Source organism: Cupressus sempervirens, chromosome 10 (assembly GCF_028749045.1).
Source record: "Cupressus sempervirens isolate cs-2001-9-10 chromosome 10, ASM2874904v1, whole genome shotgun sequence".
NCBI classification, from domain to species: Eukaryota; Viridiplantae; Streptophyta; class Pinopsida; order Cupressales; family Cupressaceae; genus Cupressus; species Cupressus sempervirens.
Genome location: NC_143127.1, coordinates 854,511,563 through 854,532,875, shown reverse-complemented (window position 1 = coordinate 854,532,875; position 21,313 = coordinate 854,511,563). Strand labels below are relative to the sequence as shown.

At 33.7% G+C, this 21,313-nt stretch overlaps 1 protein-coding gene across 1 annotated transcript in view; it reads left to right on the top strand.

Annotated features, from left to right (window-relative positions):
* The first annotated feature begins 480 nt into the window (after positions 1-480).
* The window catches only part of LOC149536696 (sporulation-specific protein), a 72,604-nt gene continuing 51,771 nt past the window's right edge, over positions 481-21,313 (top strand). Inside the window, exon 1 of the mRNA XM_089806918.1 lies at positions 481-1,295. Coding sequence (XP_089663044.1) covers positions 1,218-1,295 — 78 coding nt within the window. The 5' untranslated portion in view covers positions 481-1,217. The remainder of the gene's footprint in view (positions 1,296-21,313) is intronic.

Genomic DNA, 21,313 nt, shown 5'->3' with positions numbered 1-21,313 from the left:
CAAAGACGAGACACAAATATAGAGTGCCAGCAAGACTAATAACAAACATAAAAAATACAACCAAAAAAATATGTAAATCAATCCCATTGTATCATACTCAACAAAACAAAAAAATTGATATCACTTATCCACAATCATTGTCAATTAGGTCTTAATCTATTGCTCTCTTACCCTCTTCTTAAATTTATAATTTCAATTGAAAATGAAATTGCAACAATAACCTCCCAAAAAAAGCTCCCTCTAACTTAAAACCCAAAAAAATGTCAAAAGAAGTCTCCTATGGAAACCCATACTGGATTATTCATAGGTATCCTCCATGTTTGGTGCCACCATACTTGAATGAGGATGTTAACCCTCGATCGAACTCTTAACCACTCCCATGATTATAAGAGATGGAACAATTAGTCAGTCGCTGTAGAATCCCACTAGCATTTCATGAATGAGGTTGACATCTCCTCCGACTTCAACAATCATAACCTCACACCTAAATTTCGTTTGAATCAGAGCCTCCACTAACTAAAATTGCGTGAAGGAGATTTATAATGATTATCAACTAATAATTTGGTGTGATCAAAACAAAGCCAATCACTTCGATTCCAACGCTGAACTTTCCTGTAATTTAAATTTATTCATGACTTCCCAGTTCTAGAATCTGTCAGCGCATGAATGAGGCCATTATTTACATGCGCACTGCAACAAAATCTGAAAATTATAAGTCTTCTCAGAGGCGTTTCTTAAAAACCCTAATTTTAGGCTTTAATTCCTTCTCAGGGTCCGTCATTACCAAGGCGGACCTGTGCCTTTTCTGTTGGCCAAAAGAAAGCCTAAATTTAATGCAGAGAAATCCTTAATTGGTGCTGAATGCGCTTAAATCCTAGTACTCTTTCAAGATCTGTTCGTCAGCTCCTTCAACTTGAGGCTTTCGTAGAAAAATGCGGATGCTTTGAACTGAAAAGGATCGAATTGGTGTGCTTTCGAAAAGGGATTGAATACGGTGAATGCAGAGCAGGGGCAGTATGCAGAAGAAACCCTAAAATGAAAGCACAGAAATCCTTAATGTCCTTAAATCCTAGTGCGCTTTCAAGATCTGTTCGTCAGCTCATTTAAGTTGAGCATTTTGTAGAATTTAGTGAATGTTTTCGCCTAAAAAGGAATCGAATTGGGGTGCTTTGTGGGAGAATTCTGTGGGAATACGGTGATTGCAGAGCAGGGGCAGCATGCACAGGGCACCAAAATGGAAGGCAGAGAAGAACAGAGTGAAGGCCGTTTTCCGTTTGCAATTGCAAGCCACAAAGGTATTTATTTATTCCTTTTGCCTTTCAGATTTATGGTAATTGTTTGCTCTGAATTGCAGTCCTTTGATTTATTTGTACCCTCGAATCTCTTCACTCTGAGAAGTTTTAAATTAAAAACACGGCCTTGTCGAGGGTTTGGTGACCGTTATATATGAAAGTTATTAGAGATTCAGCGATGTTAAGGGTTTTTTCTTTTTTCTTGTTTTTTAAGGGGGTTGTCATGACTTGAGTTTATTTATTTATATTTTTTATAATTTGGAAATGGTGGTTGTATGGTCGAAGTAAAACTCGAAGAAAAAAAGTTAGTAGGAACATTTTTGTTTTCAAGCTGATTAATCAAATAGGTATCAATTCAGATTATGGTTCATTATTTTAGGAAATGTACAAAATCGATAAATCTCATTTGTTCGTCTAGGATATTCAAATGTAAGAATCAAGATAGTTTACACAAGAAACTTGAGTGTCTTAGCGGACAAAAAAATTGTAGTATCAAAATGTTATACAATTTGAAAAAATGTATATCTTTAAATCAATAATATGGTTCAATGTATATATTGGTTTTGTGTTCTTATGGGAGATGATTTTATGAATCTAGAATGAAGTCGAATTGCAAATGTGGACTCATCTCTACATAAAATGATGCCATGCTTCTTTCTTTCGTTGATGGATAATTGTCTACTCTACTCTCCTTGAAGATCAAGGGGATTCTTGACAACTAAAAGTACATTGATGGGTAGGCAATCCTTCACAAGCATACAAGTGAGACAAGTGGATCAATGAACATGATAAATGGGTTATCAAGTTGAACGTATAGAAATGTGTGCACAAAATAATAGATTGGGTCTAATAGCATAGGGATATTCATAATGATGGATTAAATTTTTTTGCAGAATGAGCCCAACTTTGTGGAAAATTGTAGAGCCATTTTTCACTATGCATATGTATTGATATACTTATTCAAAATAGGCATACAAGTAAACAGGAGGTGGCATTATGCTCTATCTAAATAATAGTTTTTAGGCTTACATATAGATAAATTAGCTAGGGTTATATATGGACTTTACCCTTAAAGAAACAAAATTAAATGTTATGATTTTATCATCAAAATACCTATAATTTTGTGCACACACACACACACATTTTTCTCTCTCTTCGTGTAACTTACAATAAACCTTCTTTAATTTTTGTTACATGAGCCTAAGATTCTTTAGAAAATAGAAGTACATTTTATATTTTGATTTTTGGCTAGCTATTAGTGTTCATCACTCATTCTTGGAGTTATTTTATTTTCCTCATCTTCTTATCCTTGTATTCCTTTATTCAAAAGAAAATTCCTTGAACATAAGTTATAGGATCACTATACTCAAAATCCCTATTTGTCAAATAGTTTTAACCACCTTTACCGAGGACATTGTTGAACCCTTCAAGATATCATCCTCTACAAATTTGAAATAAAATTAGCAAACCTTCAATACCACTCCTTTCTAAATAGAGATTCCAAGTCAACGTCACTACCTCTTTAGCGATTACAATATATACGTCTTTTAACAATATTTGTTCCTCCAATCTTCTCCATTGTTTCCAACACTTCACATTTTTTTCTTGTTGAATGGAAAGTCATCTAAAGAGCTACCAACTAGCTAAGACTTCATGTACTTAAGTAAACCCCAAGGCACTTCCCTGCTTATTTTTTTTCCTTGTGCACAACTCAATTTTTTTCCCAACCTATTTCACTTCCAACATTTCAAATTTATAGATTATAGTGCAATGTCTACTTCCATAAGAATTCTTTTGTTTTCAACCATATATCCACTTGTAAATCAATAAACAAACTTGTATCAACCAAAATACAAACATAAATAATTTAGGAATGCAAATGATTTTTTGAATATAGAAATAATTTTACCTAAATATTGTCCAATAGTCTCCAAAGAGAAGTTAAGATAAAAATGCAACCACATATTTGACAATCTAACTCAAACTAACTAAATCTTACAATTTTGAGAAAGGGGTGTTGATGTTTGGTAGTTTCTGTCAAATAAACCTATATATAATTATATATGAGATATAATTTATATCTATAAGTTTATTATTATATAAGAGAAATATATATAACAATGATTAAATATTTATTATATTAATTGTCAAATTAAAGAATAGACATGTCTCGTGAAGGGACATGTCTCTTCTTATCCTTTTCTCATTATAAATAATAGGTCACTTCTATTTGGAACACACATGTACACCCAAATGCAATGGTAGTGCTTAGTACATTTGTAGTGATCTCGATAACTAAACATGGTATTACAGTTGGGATGTAAATGTAAATTAAGTGGGAGCAACAAAGAACATTACCAACTTTAACAATCATTTATGGTTTCTTTCTTTTGAACTCAACTAGTGATATGACAAGTTTTTTTCAAACCTAGGTGGTTTTTTGGTTTGTAGAACCTTACCTTTATCAATTCCTGGAGGGCAATGTTTCTTTTGAGTTCATTCCTTTCTCGAGTAATCATTAAAATGGAGAGGAGATTAGCAAACAGGTGACACAAGTCATAAATGTACAGTTTTGCAAATTTGTGAGCCTTGAATCAAACTTAGAATTGCTGAGAATGATCCTTTTAACAATATGTATATTCAGATTTCTTGAGGCAGATATCTTTTATGATTACTGCAGGTCCAGTCCTCTATGCTCGAACTTGTGTGATCGTATAATCTCTACTATGTATTCGTGGGAAGGAGAATGCTTGGAAGATCAAACTATTGTGTAACTGTGTGTCCTCCAAACTACATTCTCAACCCACATGTATATCCTTCTAGAGGGTATGTCTCTCAAGGGACATAACCCTTGGCATCTAACTAACAAATTTGTCATCCCTAAGTTGATGATCTTAGCAGAAAAAATAGTTATGTCTAACTAAGTTTAGTCAAGAACAAACTAAGGTAATTGTGTACAAATCGACACCTTTAGAGATAATGTAAATTATGTTGAATGCCATTCATTAAGAATGTATAAATAGAAGAGCCAGGTATGGTTTGTACCATCAGACTTGTAGGTTATCTAGCTTAGATTTGTAACACTCCCTCTTAACCTGATAATCCTACAGAGAGATATCATATCTAGCAACATCAATACAAATGTTTAAGCAAGAATTAATACTCTATATCTGTCGGTCTCTTCTTAGTATGTGGTATCATAGAACACATGATACAAAGTCATATTACTAAAACTGTGATATGAAAAATCACTGCTACTAGTGATAAGACACATGTTGTGACTCATAGAAACTAGTATTTCTATATCACAACAAGATCCTAAGTTTAAGATCTACTAGAATATGGGATAAACCTGAGAAAAAAAAACTTCCTTTATCCAATTTGTGAACCATGAACATAGAAATGTCAATGTCACAAGATGATCTGAAACTCAACTGGATTTTACAGTAAAACCTACTATTTAGTATATCATCTAAGAGATCGTCACCTCTTTACATAATGATTATACAGGGTGGAGCCCATAACAATCAATAGCTTGACAAAAATAAAGTTATTTTATTAATAATCAAAAGAGTACAAATGGATTACAACTCAACCATACCAAGTCTCCTCCTAAAATGTTCTATCTTTACTCTAGATAGAGGTTTGGTGAGTATGTCTGTTGTCTGATGTACAATACAAATGTATTCCAGTTTTACAGAATTCGTATCTACCATATCTCTCACATAATGGTAAGGAATTTCAATATGTTTGGATCTGTCATGGAAAACTGGATTCACTGAGAGCTTGATGGAACTCTGATTATCACAATGAATAATCATAGGATTCATGGCTTGCCCAAATAATCCCACAAATAACTTCTTCAGCCATATTGCTTCTCGAGAGGCCATCGCTGCTGCAATGTATTCAAATTTTGTAGAGCTTTGAGCTACTGAAGATTGCTTTATGCATATCCATGAAATCATAATTGATCCTAAACTGAAACAACATCCTGAAGTAATTTTTTTGTCTTTAACACTTCCACCCCAATCTGAGTTGATGAATCCATGCAAGTCTAAAGCAACTTTCTCATATTTGAGTCCATAATTAAGAGTGCCTTGTAAGTATCTCATAATGTGTTTAACAACAACTAGGTGAATCTCCTTAGGTTCACACATACACTGACTTAAGGCATGAACAACATAACAAATATCAAGTCTTGTATTTACTAGATACATAAGGGGCCCAATCATCCATCTGTAGAGAGTAGAATCTATTGGAGGTGATTATGTAGCTGCTTCTTTAAGTTTATTCAAATTGGTCTCCATAGGAGAAGACATAGACTTGCAATTCCACATTCCAAATTTCTTCAAGATATCTAAAGTGTACTTTCCTTGATTCAATATGATACTATCAGAATTCTATCATACTTCCAATCCTAGGAAGTAATGGAGAAGCCCCAAGTCTTTCATCTCAAATTCTCTAGTTAGATCTTTCTTGCACTGATCTATAAGATGATCATCACTTGTGATTAATAAATCATCAACATACAATATCAGTATTACCATACCATCTTTATCTCTTTTATAATATAAGTTTGGATTGGCTTCATTCTTAGAGAATCCTAAGCCGGTGAGATATTTATCAATCCTTTCATACCAGGCCTTTTGAGCTTGTTTAAGCCCATAGAGAGCTTTCTTGAGCCTGCAAACAAAGGCGTTAGGATCATGGGTTTCAAATCCTTATGGTTGCTTTAGATAGACTTCTTCTGAAATCTTTCCATTCTTTACATCCATCTGATGTACCTTTCATCCCTTAGATGCAACAATTTCTAAGATAGCTCAAAGGGTAATATATCTAGCAATAGGAGCAAAGATTTCTTCATAATCAATCACTTCTTTTTGAGAAAAACATATGGCTACAAATCTAGCTTTATATTTCTCAATATTCCCATCAATAGCATGCTTTATCTTGAATATCCATTTGGAAGAAACAACGGATTTTCCTTTTGGTCTTGGAACTATTTTGCAAACATCATTTTTCATAATTGATTGATATTCTTCTATCATAGCTTCTTTCTAGGCTGGATGTTTAATAGCATCAGAAGGATTGGTTGGCTCTATTTTGGATAAATCAATCATATTTGTTATATAACTAGAGAATCTTTTAGGTCTTTTACTTTCTCTGACTAATCTTGAAGGTGTAGCAAAATCTTGAGCTATTTCAACTGTTTTTATGGCCCATAGTGGTCTTTTATTTGATTTTTTGTCAAGGTTCATATTTTGATTTTTGACCTCTTCTAGATTCTCCCTCTGGGATTTAGATTAACTAATTCTTTCAGAACTTGATAAAGAAGAAGGTTCATTGGAACTTAAGGCTCTTTTGAATGCAGGATCTTCCTCAAAGATTACATCTCTACTAAGTTCAATAGTTTTCTGTCCAGGTATGAAAATTCTATATGCTTTAGAAGTTTCACTATACCCTACAAGGATACCTTTCCTCCCAAATGGTTCTAATTTGGTTCTCTTTTCTTTTGGAAGATGAATGTATACAGGACATCCAAAAATTTTGAGATGACTTATATTGGGTTTTACTTTAGTAAATACTTCTTCAGGGGTTTTATCTTTAAGATAGGAATGAGGGCTTCTGTTTTGAATGTATACAACAGTACAAGAGGCTTCTGCCCAAAGATAGTATTCTAGATTTTGGTCAAAAATCATAGCCCTAGCAGCTTCTATAATTGTCATCTTCTTTCTTTCAGCTACCCTATTTTGTTCTGGGTTATAAGGAACAATGTACTCCCTCTTGATCCTTGATTCTTTACAAAAAAATTTAAACAAGTCTGAGCTATATTCTCCTCCATTATCTGTTCTAAGGGTTTTAATTTTATGTCCTAAAAAATTTTCAGTTAATGCTTTGAATTCTTTAAATCTTTGTAGAATTTCTTCCGATTCTTTGCATTTAAAAAAATAAATCCATGTTTTCCTAGAGAAGTCATCTATGAACAAGACATAATACCAGAATCCTCCAAGGGAGGGAATGGACATAGGTCCACATAAATATGAATGAATTAATTCTAGTACATTTTTTTTTCTAGTACTATCATGAAAAGGACTTCTAGTACTTTTACCCAGGTCACACCCTTTGCAAATACTAGGTGATCTTTATTTATTTTTGGTAATCCAGTAACCATCTTTTCCATAGTTGATAAAGTTTTAAAATTTAGGTGCCCTAATCTTCTGTGCCATATTTCATTTGAATCTTTAGCTTCATGAACTAGGGCTTGAATGGATCGACTGGATTATGTATTCAACTCATACAAATATCCCTTTCTTTGACTAATTAATTTAGCTTTCTTGATGGAAGAGTTCTTAGCCCAAGTTAATACTTTGCTAGCTACGAATGCAACATTATGTCCATCATCTTCAAGTGTTGTTGCTAAAATTAGGTTTCTTTTAATCCCTGGTACATAGAGTACACCTTTAAGAAGAAGAGTTTTTCCTATTTATAGTTTCAAAGTGCAGCTACCAATTCCTTCAATTGAGTGTGCAAAGTTATCACTAATAGTAACTTCACCGTTAACTTTCTCTGATAAGGAATCTAGAGTTTCTTTATATCCTGTTATATGTCTGGAAGATCCACTATCAATTATCCATGCCTTATTTGAGATTTCATTTGATAGAGAGGAATACAAAACACAATTCTCAGGACCATAAGTCTCTTCTTCTCTAATGACATTTGTACAATTTGCCCATTGTTTGGAGTTTTCCAAACAATTAGATCTATAGTGTCCAAATTTTTCACATTTGAAACACTTTATTTTAGATAGATCTTTCTTGGGCTTTCCATTCTTTTGATTTACCCTTTTCTTCTTGAAGTGTTTTTTCTTGCCTTTATAGGAGTTTGCATTAAGAACGTGAAGTTCTTCATCTTCTACTTTTGGTTTTCCTCCTTTATTTAGTTTTCTTGACTCTTCTTGAAGAAAATCATTCTTGAGTCTATTAAAGTCCGAAAGCTGAGCTCTAGCACTTATTCCTTGTGAGAATGTTTCTCATGATTCTGGCAAACCATCTATGGCCATGAGTGTTAGTTCGGTGTCATTAATGATGGTTACTATGCTTGATAATTCATCTCTAATGCCAGCAACTCTTAGGAAATAAGAGTTTATCAGTTCTCCTTTCTTTATCTGGATGTGATTTAGTTGTCTTTTTAGTGCAAGGACCCTAGTTGCATTATTTACTTCAAATGCATTCTTTAATGCATTCATCATATCATAGGCAGTTTGGTGTTTCATAAGCATAGGTACGATATCATTCTTAACTCCATCCAAGATGATTTGAATGGCTTTTCTATTTCCATTGGTCCATATGGATTTGTGAGGTTCAACTGGTGGTTGTTTGGATGCTCCATCAACAAATTGTTTAACATTGTTTTCTTCAAGAATCATCAAGATTCCAAATTTCCATGCTTCAAAGTGTTCCTTCCCATTGAATTTGTCCTCAGGTCTGATTGTATATGCCATTGGAAATGGAAGACAACTACTGAATATATATAAGGTTTGATTATTGAAAAATTTGCAGAGCCCTAGATCTGATAACTTGGCTCTGATACCATGTACAGTTCTACAAATTTGTGAGCCTTAAATCAAACTTAGAATTGCTGAGAATGATCCTTTTAACAATCTACATATTCAAATTTCTTGAGGCAAATATCTTTTATGATTATTGTAGGTCCAGTCCTCTATGCTTGAACTTGTATGATTGTATACTCTTTGTTATGTATTCGTGGGAAGAAGAATGCTTGGAAGATCATACTATTGTGTATCTGTGTGTCCTCCAAACTACATTCTCAATCCGCATATATATCCTTCTAGAGGAAATGTCCCTCAAGAGACATAACCCTTGGCATCTAACTAACAAATTTGTCATCCCTAAGCCGACGATCTTAGTAGAAAAATTAGTTATGTCTAACTAAGTTTAGTCAAGAACAAACTACGGTAATTGCGTACAAATCGTTGGCACCTTTAGAGATAATATAAATTATGTTGAATGCCATTCATTAAGAATATATAAATAGAAGAGCCAAGTATGATCTGTACCATCAGACCTATAGGTTATCTAGGTTAGATTCGTAACAATAAACAAAATATGATATCACAAAAGAAATATGCTACATATAGATAGTACACGATGATACTAATATTGCATAATATAATATAATTATTACAAATATGTTGGAAATTTGTTCATCACTACCCTTGGGATTTGTGACAAGGGCTTAACCACCTCCTATGTACTATAAGTTGAGTGGTTGTATTGGGCATTGAAAGATCAGTCTTTTGGTGCAATGACAACCCCACTCCAACAAGTGGTATCAGAGCTTGGTCACAGGTTTGAATCCTCAGACCCTCGGGTAACACTGAGGGAGAGATTGTTAGAAATTTGTTCAATGCTCCCCTCAGGTTTTGTGACAAGGGCTTAACTACCTCCTGTGTACTATAAGTTGAGTGGTTGTATCGGGCATTGATAGATTGGTCTTTTGGTGCAACGACAACCCCACTCTAACAAAATAATGATAAACATTAGAGAAATGAGACAAGAAAATATATGGTGAATATGGATTGTATTCTTGGCAAGCTTTCTTGGGATTCTCTAATGGTTCATGTGGGGCTATTTTAATGCAAACAATTTATGTCCTTGCTTGTCTCGATAAAAATATGAGGAGCATTTTGAAATGATACATTATATGAAAAGTTTTGGTTGTTAAGCTTATTGTGATTTTAAGCCACAGACATATTTAGACATATGATAAGGAGTGGCAAATGCATTTATCTCCTAGGCACTGGAATTCGATCAAGATGAGACTAGTAAATGATCAAGCTTCATACACATGTGACATGGAAAGAAAAATAACCATTTTCAGATTGCTACTATGATTGATGTAGTAGTATGGTCTATAAATGTCCAAACAAGGTCAACAATTCCCCTTGAAATGCAGAATAATGCATGAACATGTGATTGAAGTGATAGGGGTGACTTGGAATAAGAAGTCATTGGACCCCACACAGAAGGAAGGTAAAGAAAGGAGCAACGTGCCTATAGAACATAGTACACAACCTAGTAAGGTTAGGCATAAAAATATATGGATTCAAAATAAGGATGAGCCACATCATCACTGTATATCGTAGGGATCCACACAAGTCATAGATGACAAAACACGTGACTTATTAGAAAAGATAGAAAAACTCGCTTGAGTCGAAAGAAGAAAAAGTAAATTGAACCAAATCAAGTCCCCTTTTGACAATATGCATCGGGTGATCAAAGATACATATTACATAGAATTGTTAGTATTCCTTCGAGGTGGTATTATATTGGCATAACAATAATAACTTCTATTATTGTTTTGGTGTTGGATAAATGGATGATGCGATAAATAGATTAAATATAAGGGAGGATAGCTGTTTTGGGGATATAAAATGATTACCATCGTCCATACTTCCATGGTTTCATCATGTGGTATATAGAACAACATGGACAATAAGAATAGGGCCAAATTACAAACAAGAGCATTTATAATCAATATATGTGATTTACTTTTTGGAGGGAATAGAGGTAAAGTTCACATGAGGTAAGCTTATGAATTTATATTATTTACACAAATTTATGCTATTATTTATAGAGACTTGGTTATGTTATATTCAAGAACGTAAGAGAGATATAAAATAAAATAAATGAATATATGAGATTGGAAAATTGGCATTAATGAGAATAGATTAATGTATATGTTTAAATTGTAGACATTGATCTACATAATTGAGTATTATATTCTCTCTCTCTTATTTTAAAAATTAATATAAGAGATATGTGCCTTGATTCTTCCCTCCAAGAATGTTATTGTGGGAAGAGGGAGATTGAGATTTAAAGGGAGCTTGACATTTTATTAGAGACAACCTTGAAAGAGAGGGAGTGAATAGAGGACATTATTTAGTCAACCTTTGGTGATCTCAGTCATATTGCTTCAGAGGGAGTAAACCATGTTGAGATCGATTCTCCAATGATTAATAAATTGTAGTAGTCAAGAGGATTATAATGGATGAATATACCCTGTGACTTTGTGATTTTAAGTGGCCTGCCCCCTGTGTACATCATGAGGAAGTGACGACTTCAAAATGATGTCACTTGTATTTGCATAAGTTATTGAAAGGTGATGATCTTACAATAACTTAATTTTCTATTATGATGGATATCTTACAATGTCTATGTAGATCATAATTGATTATACTTTGCATGGTGGATGTTTATATGGTAAGCATTATGAGAATGTGTGTGCACATACCTTATAAATATATTTTTTAATTACGTGGTGAATGTTATTCATATTGATATTTTGTAAGACCATTACATAGAGTACTTGGTAAATATCATGTGTCTTGATGTTCTAGAAGGCCATTACTCATAGAGTACTTGGTGGCTATCATGCGACTTGATGTTTTGGAAGGCCATTTCTCATAGTATTTGGTGAATATCTTGCATCTCAACATTCTGGAAGACCATTACTCAAAGAGTATTTAGTGAATATCATTGATATTTTGGGAGTCCAATACACATGATATCAAATGTGATATCAAATCTTATTGAGTATTTGGTGAATTTCTTATGTTGATATTATGGGAGACCAATACTCTTGATATCAAATGTGATATCAAAATGATGGATATCTTCTAATCAAATATATGCTTAATCTTGTTAACCTGATATTCTTTTTTACTAACATGATATTACTTTGATTTGACATGAGTGTTTATCCTCCCTAGCTAAGAGGGAGTGTTGATGTTTGGTAGCTTCTATCGGATAAACCTATATATAATTATATATAAGTTTATTGTTATATATATATATATATATATATATATATATATCACAATGATAAAATATTTATTATAGTAATTATCAAATCAACGAATAGACATGTCCTATGAAGAGACATGTCTCTTTTTATCTTTTTCTGATTATAAATAAGAGGTCACTGTCATTTGGAACACACATGCAACTTTTATATAAAGAGTGTCATTTTCTCAAGGCCCCCTAGTTAGTATATTCTCTCTATCCATTTCAAGTATTGGCTAAAATGTAAACTAAAATATAAATCTTACCAAGGGTGACACTTGGAAGTTTGAAAAAAAAAACTAAGTGTCCCCCCTAGTAAGATTTACATTTTAGACGTTGCCTCCATTTCAACCGTTACAAAGAAAAAAATTTAATAAACTCTATTGACATGTATAAATCACTAGTACACTCTTAAAGAGTCTAAAATTGTATGCTTGCACACTTGTACAAATCTAGGAAAGTAGCCCATAAAGAGACAAATTTATTAACCAACAACATGTTTACACAGTACCATGCATCTCCTCCACTTCATTGATTGACTCATATTATCTACCTATTACACCATGCAGACAACACCAAAATTATTTGCATATTGCTCAATACACAAGATTCCTTCTCTTCTCACTCTAGGGTTGATTTGAAACATCTTTTGTAACAACCATTTGAAAAGGTGTTTCCTTCTTCTAGAGTGTTACAAGTGCCAAGATATATCTCAAGCATATAATTGAAACAAGATTTCCATCCAAAGAATGACAATATCATTTATCATTATTGTCCATTGAAAAATAGAACCACACAACCTTGGTTAGGGTTAGAAAAACACCTATTATGAGCTCTACATGTTTCAGCATTATGATTTTTTAAGGGCCCTTATAAAGTAGAAGTCAAATTTTAAAAAAATAGCTTGACAACACATTAAATTGTACGAAATAATACATTAAAAAATGATAAGCCAAAGAAAAGGAAATAAAAAAGGACAAATGGTAAATTACTTTTTTAAAGAAATAAAATGTGTTATTTACTAAAAATGTGATTAATGAATATAAAAAATTAATTGATCTAATTTAGAGATATGGCAAACCATTTACAATAGTAAAAAATGAATTAATAGGTATCCATTATTTTAACTATTAATTATCAAGAATCGTAACTTCTTATATAAATTAGAATAAAAGTAATGAAATCTAAAGTAGGTTGCTCTCAAAATTTGGAAAATCAATTCCAACCATCAAATGCTTTATCTCAAATGTTGTGGATTTTATTTGAATTGTGTCAATTTCATTTGTGATGTGTAAGTTTACATTGATAAAGCCTAACTATGAACTTTTGTTTTGTAATAAGCTTGCAAGGATTGCAGTATTTACAAAAAGTTTAGGAGAGATTGTTGTCCATCATTATGGATAGACTTTCCTTGGTTTTAATCTCTTCAATGAATTAGTTTTAGAGAATTGATTAAATGTTTCAAGATGACAAGAAACTATAAGAGAATGACCTATATGTTTTTAATGTATATAATTATTCTATGTCCCTTGAAAGATGAAGTTTTCTCCACTTTTATATCATTTTTCCTCATATAAATCAATCACACTTGAATTTATTTAAATACTAAGACAAACCAAGTATTGTGCTCTTGTGGGTAAAGTCAACTTACAATTACAAGTAAGAAAGGATGTCAAGACTTGATTTATTATTATTAAGTTAAAAGGTTAATCTTGATATAGTTGGGATTGACATACGATAGACGAGTATTTTTTTAAATGTAATTAATCAATATATGGGTTTTCCCCTATGAATATAGGCTAATAAATGATTTGGAAATGACTAATATAATAGAATGTGTAATGAAGGGTGCTCCCCTTAATGCCACAAACACATAATAGAAACAAAGAAATAACAATTGGAGAGAACAAAATATGAGCTTCTTATTATTGACACAAATGTGAAATTAAAGAATTTTGAAATATAATATGCAAACCCACATAGGTGCCTTTCTTACAATAACTTGCAATATAGAGCTACGAATTATCACCTAGAGTTGTCCTAGACAAAGTATGGGCATTCCTTAAATAGACATTTTAACACCGCCCAAGAATTTTTTAGACACTAAACCCTAACCCTTAAGGTGACTAACTCTAAAATTACATATAGAGTCGGCTTGATACACCTTTGACACTTATTTTGGAAATTTTGGTCGGCCCAACTTTAGAAGGCCATAAATTTTGAACTGTTGCTTTGATTTTCTATTATAACCACTTTTCAGAATCCTCAACTTCACTTTTGATCTACAAGACCTAACTAGCGCAAGCTTTAGTTGACCCCATTTTGGAGCCCATCTAGGGTCTCTAAGGTCCTTAATGGTGAGCCATAAGTTTTTATACCAAAATTGCTCACAATAAATCCATGGATACTCATAATATGACATTGAACCTCAATTGGTAGGCTCATGTATCCAAGATGAACATCCACCTTTGAAATTAGGACATTCTGGGCTCATATGACTGACTTACTAAGTAGCAAGCCTCCAAATTTTATTTTATTTTGCACTGAGGCAACCCTTATTCAAGAAACCAAAAGAAAATATTTTTGGGTGATGCAAGATTGCTCTTACACCCAGGATGCTCTAGCATCAAATACCCCAGGTAATTTGAGAAGTGACCCCGTCACCTCTCAAGTGTTTAGATGAAAACCAAGGTGGTTAACCTCCTCCCTTGCGAGCCATGATGAATCTTCTACTAGCCTTTCTTTTCATTTGACCAAGTGCTCTTCATAAGTTTTGTTCCTTGTACTTTTGCCAACACAACTGTCTAGTATTTCCTTAATATCTTTTGTAGCCAAATAAGTTACTAGAATACTCCACTATGCTTTTACAACTTCATCTCCATCACCTCCTTCATAATACCATGTCAAATCCAAAATGTTAAATATTGGTGAAATATTCAATTCAATAGGAAACTCCACTTCATAGGAATTTCTATAATCATGCCTCTTCGCTATCCTATGCGGTCCAAACTGCTTCATTTTCAGCTTATTATATATACCTACTGGAAAATGCTCTTTTCTCAAATGAACCATGACTTCATCTCCAATATGAAATTCCTTATACCTCCTTTTCACATATGCCTTAGCTTTATACTATGTATTCATCTTAATAATGTGCTTCCTCACCTCCTCATGGATATTCTTCAAATGTTCAGTAAATTCTTCTGCTTCAACACTACTTATTTCTTCTTAATCCAATTGCCTCAATTCAAAAGCATTTCTGGGACTATTCCCATATACAATCTAGAATGGAGATTTACTGGTACTCCGATTGATAGAAATATTGTATGCAAATTCCACTTATGGTAAAATCAGATCCCATCCCTTTGGTTTATCTCCAACCAATATCTCAACAAATTACCCAAACTTTGGTTCACAACTTTTGTTTGTCCATCAGTCTGTGAATGATGTGATGAATTGAACTTCAAATATGTCTTCAATTTCTTCCACAATGTACACCAGAAATACCCAACAAACTTGGCATCTTGAACTAAAACTATACTCTTTGACAAACCATTTAGTCTCACCAATTCTCTGAAAAAAGAATGCAGTCACATGAACAACATCACTAGTCTTCTTGGAGGGAATGAAATGTGCCATTTTTTGAAAATCTATTAGCCACCACAAATATGGAATCATGCCCTCATTGTGTCCTTGGTAAACCAAAAACAAAATCCATGTTGACATCCTCCCATGGCTTCTCTGGTATAGGTAATGGCTAATACAACTTAGTAGTCTACTTCACGCCTTTTACCATCTAACATACTTTGCAACTCTATACAAACTTCTTCACATCCTATTGCAATTGTGACCAATGATAATTCTCAACAACCAAAGCAATGGTCTTATCTTTGCTAAAGTGTCCAACCAATCCTCCACTATGCTTCTCCTTGATGAGATTCTCTCTCATAGAACTTTTGGAAATGCATAATTGACATCCTTTGAACAACATACCATCTTGGATTATGAAATCCAACCACTTTGTCTTTTCAAGTATAGCAAGTTATGTACAAGATTTCCAAGCTTCACCAAAATCAAGATCCTCTAGATACAAATTCTTGAGTTCCTTGAACCCAACCACCTCAATCTACATCTTTGTCAGCAAAAGTTGTCTTCTACTAAGAGCATCTACAACTTTGTTAGACTTCTTACTTATGTGTTTCAAAAAAAATGTATAACTCTACAAAAACTCAACCCACTTCAAATGCCTCTGGTTCAATTTTTCTTGACTATTCAATTATTGCAAAGCTTGATGACCAGTATACAAAAGAAACTCCTTAGGAAGAAGATAATGTCTCCACTTCTTCAATGCCGGAACTATAGCATAAAATTCTTGATCATAAACAAAATATTATCATTTGGCATCATTCAACTTCTCACTAAAATAAGCAACAGGTCTACATTCTTGGCTCAAAACAACTCCTATTGCAGTACCACTAGCATCATAGTCTACTTCAAACACCTTGTTAAAATTTGGAAGTGCTAAAATAGGGTGCTCTATAACTTTATGTTTTAATAGTTTAAAAGTTTTATCTATTCTTGCAATCCACTTAAATTATTTCATATCTCCTCTCATGCTTTAGTCAAAAGCCCACAAATACTACTAAAACCTCTGATAAATTTTTTTTAAAAACTAGTCAATCCATGGAAAGATCTTACCTCAGTCACACTTCTTGGAGTAGGCCATTCAAGAATAGCTTTCACTTTCTCATGATCCATTTTCAGAACTTTTGCTGATACTGCAAATCCTAAGTACACCAACTCCTTCACAAAACTAATTGAGATTTATTAGAAGCTTTTGTTCCCTCAACCTATCAAACACCTTACAAATATGCATCAAATGCTCCTCCAATGGCTTGCTAAAGATCAAAGACAAACTTACCCAGAAACTCCTTCAATGCCTCATTTACGAGCCTCATGAAAGTCCTCAATGTGTTGGTTAGCCCAAAAGGCATGACTAACCACTTGCACAATCCTTCCCTTATCTTGAAGGAAGTCTCCAACTCATTCCTTCTCTGATGTGAATTTGATGGTACCCACGCTTTAGATCTATCTTTGTGAAATACACAACTCCACTCAAACAATCCATAATATCATCCATCCTTGACAATGAAAATTTGTACTTGATTGTGATCTTGTTGATAGCTCGTGAATCTATGCACATCCTCCATTCTTCATTCTTCTTTGGTGATAATACTGTTAGTACAACACATGGATTCAAACTCTCTCAAATCAACCCCTTCTGCAATAACTCATGAAATTATCTATTCAACTCTTCAGTTTTTGTTGGTATCATTTTGTGTGTTGCCTTATTTGGCGAGCTGGCTCTTGGAATCAAATCTATCTAGTAATCGATCTTTCTCATTGGGGGTAATCCATTAGCTTAATTATCTAACACAATATCAAGAAACTCTCCTAACAAATTTGTAACTTTTGCAGGTACCTTCCCGACTTCTTCTTTACCATCTTTTGGGATTACAACAAAACACATATGTCCATGCTTCATACCTTGGAGAAACTCCTTTCCATCAACAAAACATATTCTGGCCGCACTACATACCTTTTATTCTTTCTCCTCCAACGACTTTAACTTATGTTTCACTTCATCCTTTGTCATAGTGTAGGTATTTGCTTCCCCATTATGTACAACATGCCTGTTAAATTTCCATGGTCTACCCAACAACATATGACATATGTCCATAGATATGATATCATAAAGAACATCATCTTGGTAGCTTTTAATCATGAACTTCACTAGGCACTACTCATTGACCATGATCTTGTGGTCATCTTGCAACTTGGCAATACGGTATAGATGTGGGTGTTTCTACCTCTTGAGATTTAACTTCGTGACCATCTTTTTTGACACTAGATTGTTAGTGCTTCCTTCATCAATGATCACATCACAACATTTATCCTCACATTTGCACCTTGTGCAAAACAAACTCCTCTTTTTGATCAAGTTCATTCTCACCACTCAACAAAACTCTCATATCAACTAGGAATTCTCCTCTTTCAACATCTTCAAAATGGAATGATTCAGTATCTTCATCAACATGCACAACTCTGGCCTGATCTTTTGTTCTTTGACTTGTCCTTCCTTGGCGCTGGGAACACTCAAATGCTCTATGCCCTTCTTCTCTGCAGTTAAAATATTTTCCATGAAAACCTCCTCTTCTAGCTCCTTGCCCTCTTCCTCTTCCTCTTCGATCTCTGTTGTTCTGATCATGGAAACAATTGGAATCAATTCCCCTTCGATTTTGTCTTCCACTGCTTGCCTCGTCCTTTTTCTTTTGATTATCATTTCGGCCTCCATAAGATCATCCACCAGATCTTCCACTGCTACCTCTTCTACTATTCTTGTTATCAAAGTTTTTTCTCAGCTTCTCCTCAACTCTTAGGGAAAATTGGTACGCCTCCTCAATACTGTTCATTCAAACCACACTCAGTTCCTTTTGAATTCTTGACCTTAACCCATTAAGATAACAAGAAACTTTCTCCTTATCAGCATCCACATGGCCAATTCTAATGAGAACTTGATAGAACTCTTCAGTATACTCTTGAACAAATCTTCCCACTTGCTTCAAACCTTGCATTTTCTTTAGCCTATCAATATCATAATCCACAAGAATTAATTGTCACTTGAATTTAGCTATCTGGTCTAATATGGTGATTTTATTCTTTCCTCTTCTATTTCAGTCCAACTGAATCTCTTGGCACCATATCTTCACATGTCCCTTCTGTTTCGCCTTTGCAAACTAACTCTATCAGGATCTTCAATATCTTCATACTAGAAGTATTCCTACAATTCATTAATCCAATCAATCAACTTCTCTTGGTTAAGATTTCTCGAAAATGTGGGAACCTCAAACTTAGGTCTTTTTCCAATCTTGGAGATGGCCTTGAGAACTCTTTCTTCTTCTGGGTTTAGAACCGCCTATACTTCAACATTTTCTTCTTCTTCTCCTTCATCCTCACTTTCATCTCTTATGACAAGATTTATTTCTCTATGCATTTTTTCTTCCAATGCTCATATATATCCTTGGAGGGCTCTAAAACCCTTATGTGTAACACCTACAAGTCTTCCACCACATTCTCTTTATGGAGACATTTTTCACAATTTCACTGAAACCCTACTACAAACTACCTCATAATCAATAATTTGTCTACACGCTTAGCCCAAACCATGATCCTGGTGCAACTTCCTCATAGTCAATGATATATTTACACACTTAAGAACTCCTGCTCTGATACCACTTGATGAAGGGTGCTCCCCTTAATACCACAAACACATAACATGAACAAAGAAATAACAACAATTGGAGAGAAAAAAAAATGGGCTTCTTATTATCGTCATAAATGCGGAATTACAGAATTTTGAAATACAACATGCAAACCCACATGGGTGCCTTCCTTCCAATAATTTGCAACATAGAGCTGCGAACTATTACTCAAAGCTATCCTATAAAAAGTACATGCATTCCTTAAATAGGCATTTGTACATCGCTCGAGAAGTTTGTAGACATCAAACCCTAACCCTTGAGACTGACTAACTCTAAAATTACATATAGAGTCGGTTCGATACACCTTTGACACCTATTTTGAAAATTTTGGTTGACTCAACTTTAGAAGGCCATAAATTTCAAACCGTTACTCTGATTGGCTATTATAACCACTTTTCAAAATCCTCATCTTTTGATTTGTAGGGCCCAATTGATGCAAGCTCTAGTCGACCCCATTTCAGAGTTCATTTGGGGCCTCTTAAGGTCTTCAATGGTGAGCCTGAAGTTTTTATACTAAAATTGCACACCAAAAATCCACAATGAATCCACAAATACTCATGATATGGCTCTGAGCCTCAACTAGTAGGCTGATATATCCAAGATGAACATCCACCTCTGAAATTAGGACATTCTGAGCTCATATGACTGACTTACTAAGTAGTAAGCCTCTAGAAACAACAACTCTGCATTGAGACAACCCTTATTCAAGAAGCAAAAAGTAAATATTTTTGGGTGATGCAAGATTTCTCTTACACCCAGGATGCTCCTGCATTAATGTGCAAAGAAAGGTATGTGATAAGGTTGAATTCAAGAAAATGAGTGTAAATGAAGTTGAAATAGATGGTACTAAGCACCTGAACCTGAGTTAAATATAGTACATGAGTTTTCCACTTGCTAATGTCACAAGAACATTAACAATATTGAATCAAGAATTAAGGATTAATTTCTTCCAAAGTGGGTGACTTAAATCACTTGATGGGTTAGACAATAAATTTTGGTAGTTAAGAACATGACTAAACATGTAAATTTTACAACTACAATAATTTTTTAAAAATATACCTTTTGGTTCTTGTGCTAGTTAAGACCCAAAATTTGATAGAGAATAAAGGACCATATAACAACAGAGAGGTCTACGAACAAGAACCTTGGAGGTTCCAAGTTCCACTTGCAGCTTGAAACTCGATAGGGAACAATGAAGAAAAGATTAGGAGTAGGCGAGGACATGGAATTGAAACCTTTGAGTTTCTAGGCTCTAAGTTCTTGCCTAGACCTAAAATCCAACAAGGAACAATAACGAAAATATTGAGAAAAAGTGAGGGCTTCAAATTAGAACCTTTGAGGTTGCAGGATGTAAGTTCCACCCAAAACCTAATTTTGAAAAGAACCATTAGAAGAATAAACCACCAAGGGCCTTGAACAAAACACCAATTCCTCCACTTTGTAGGGAAATATAGAATGTAAATGGGAAATTATTCTCTTTGTGGGTATCAAACACTTGAGAGCACAATCAATTTAATTCTTTTCTAGAGTTTAAGAGATAATTTGTTTTAAATATTGTGACATGATGTATTCTTGAAGATGATTTTTCAATTCTGAGGGTAAATATTGTTGATGTTTGGTAGCTTCTATCAGATAAACATATAATTATATGAGATATAAATATATGAGACACACACACACACACACACACACAACTTATTTGATTAACAAAGGGACATGTCTAGTCATGGCTTACACTCAATATAAATATAATTGATTATTGCATTTGGAAAACACATACCTCATACATAGTAGTGCTACTACATCTACAATTGATCCTTAGAAAACCAACATG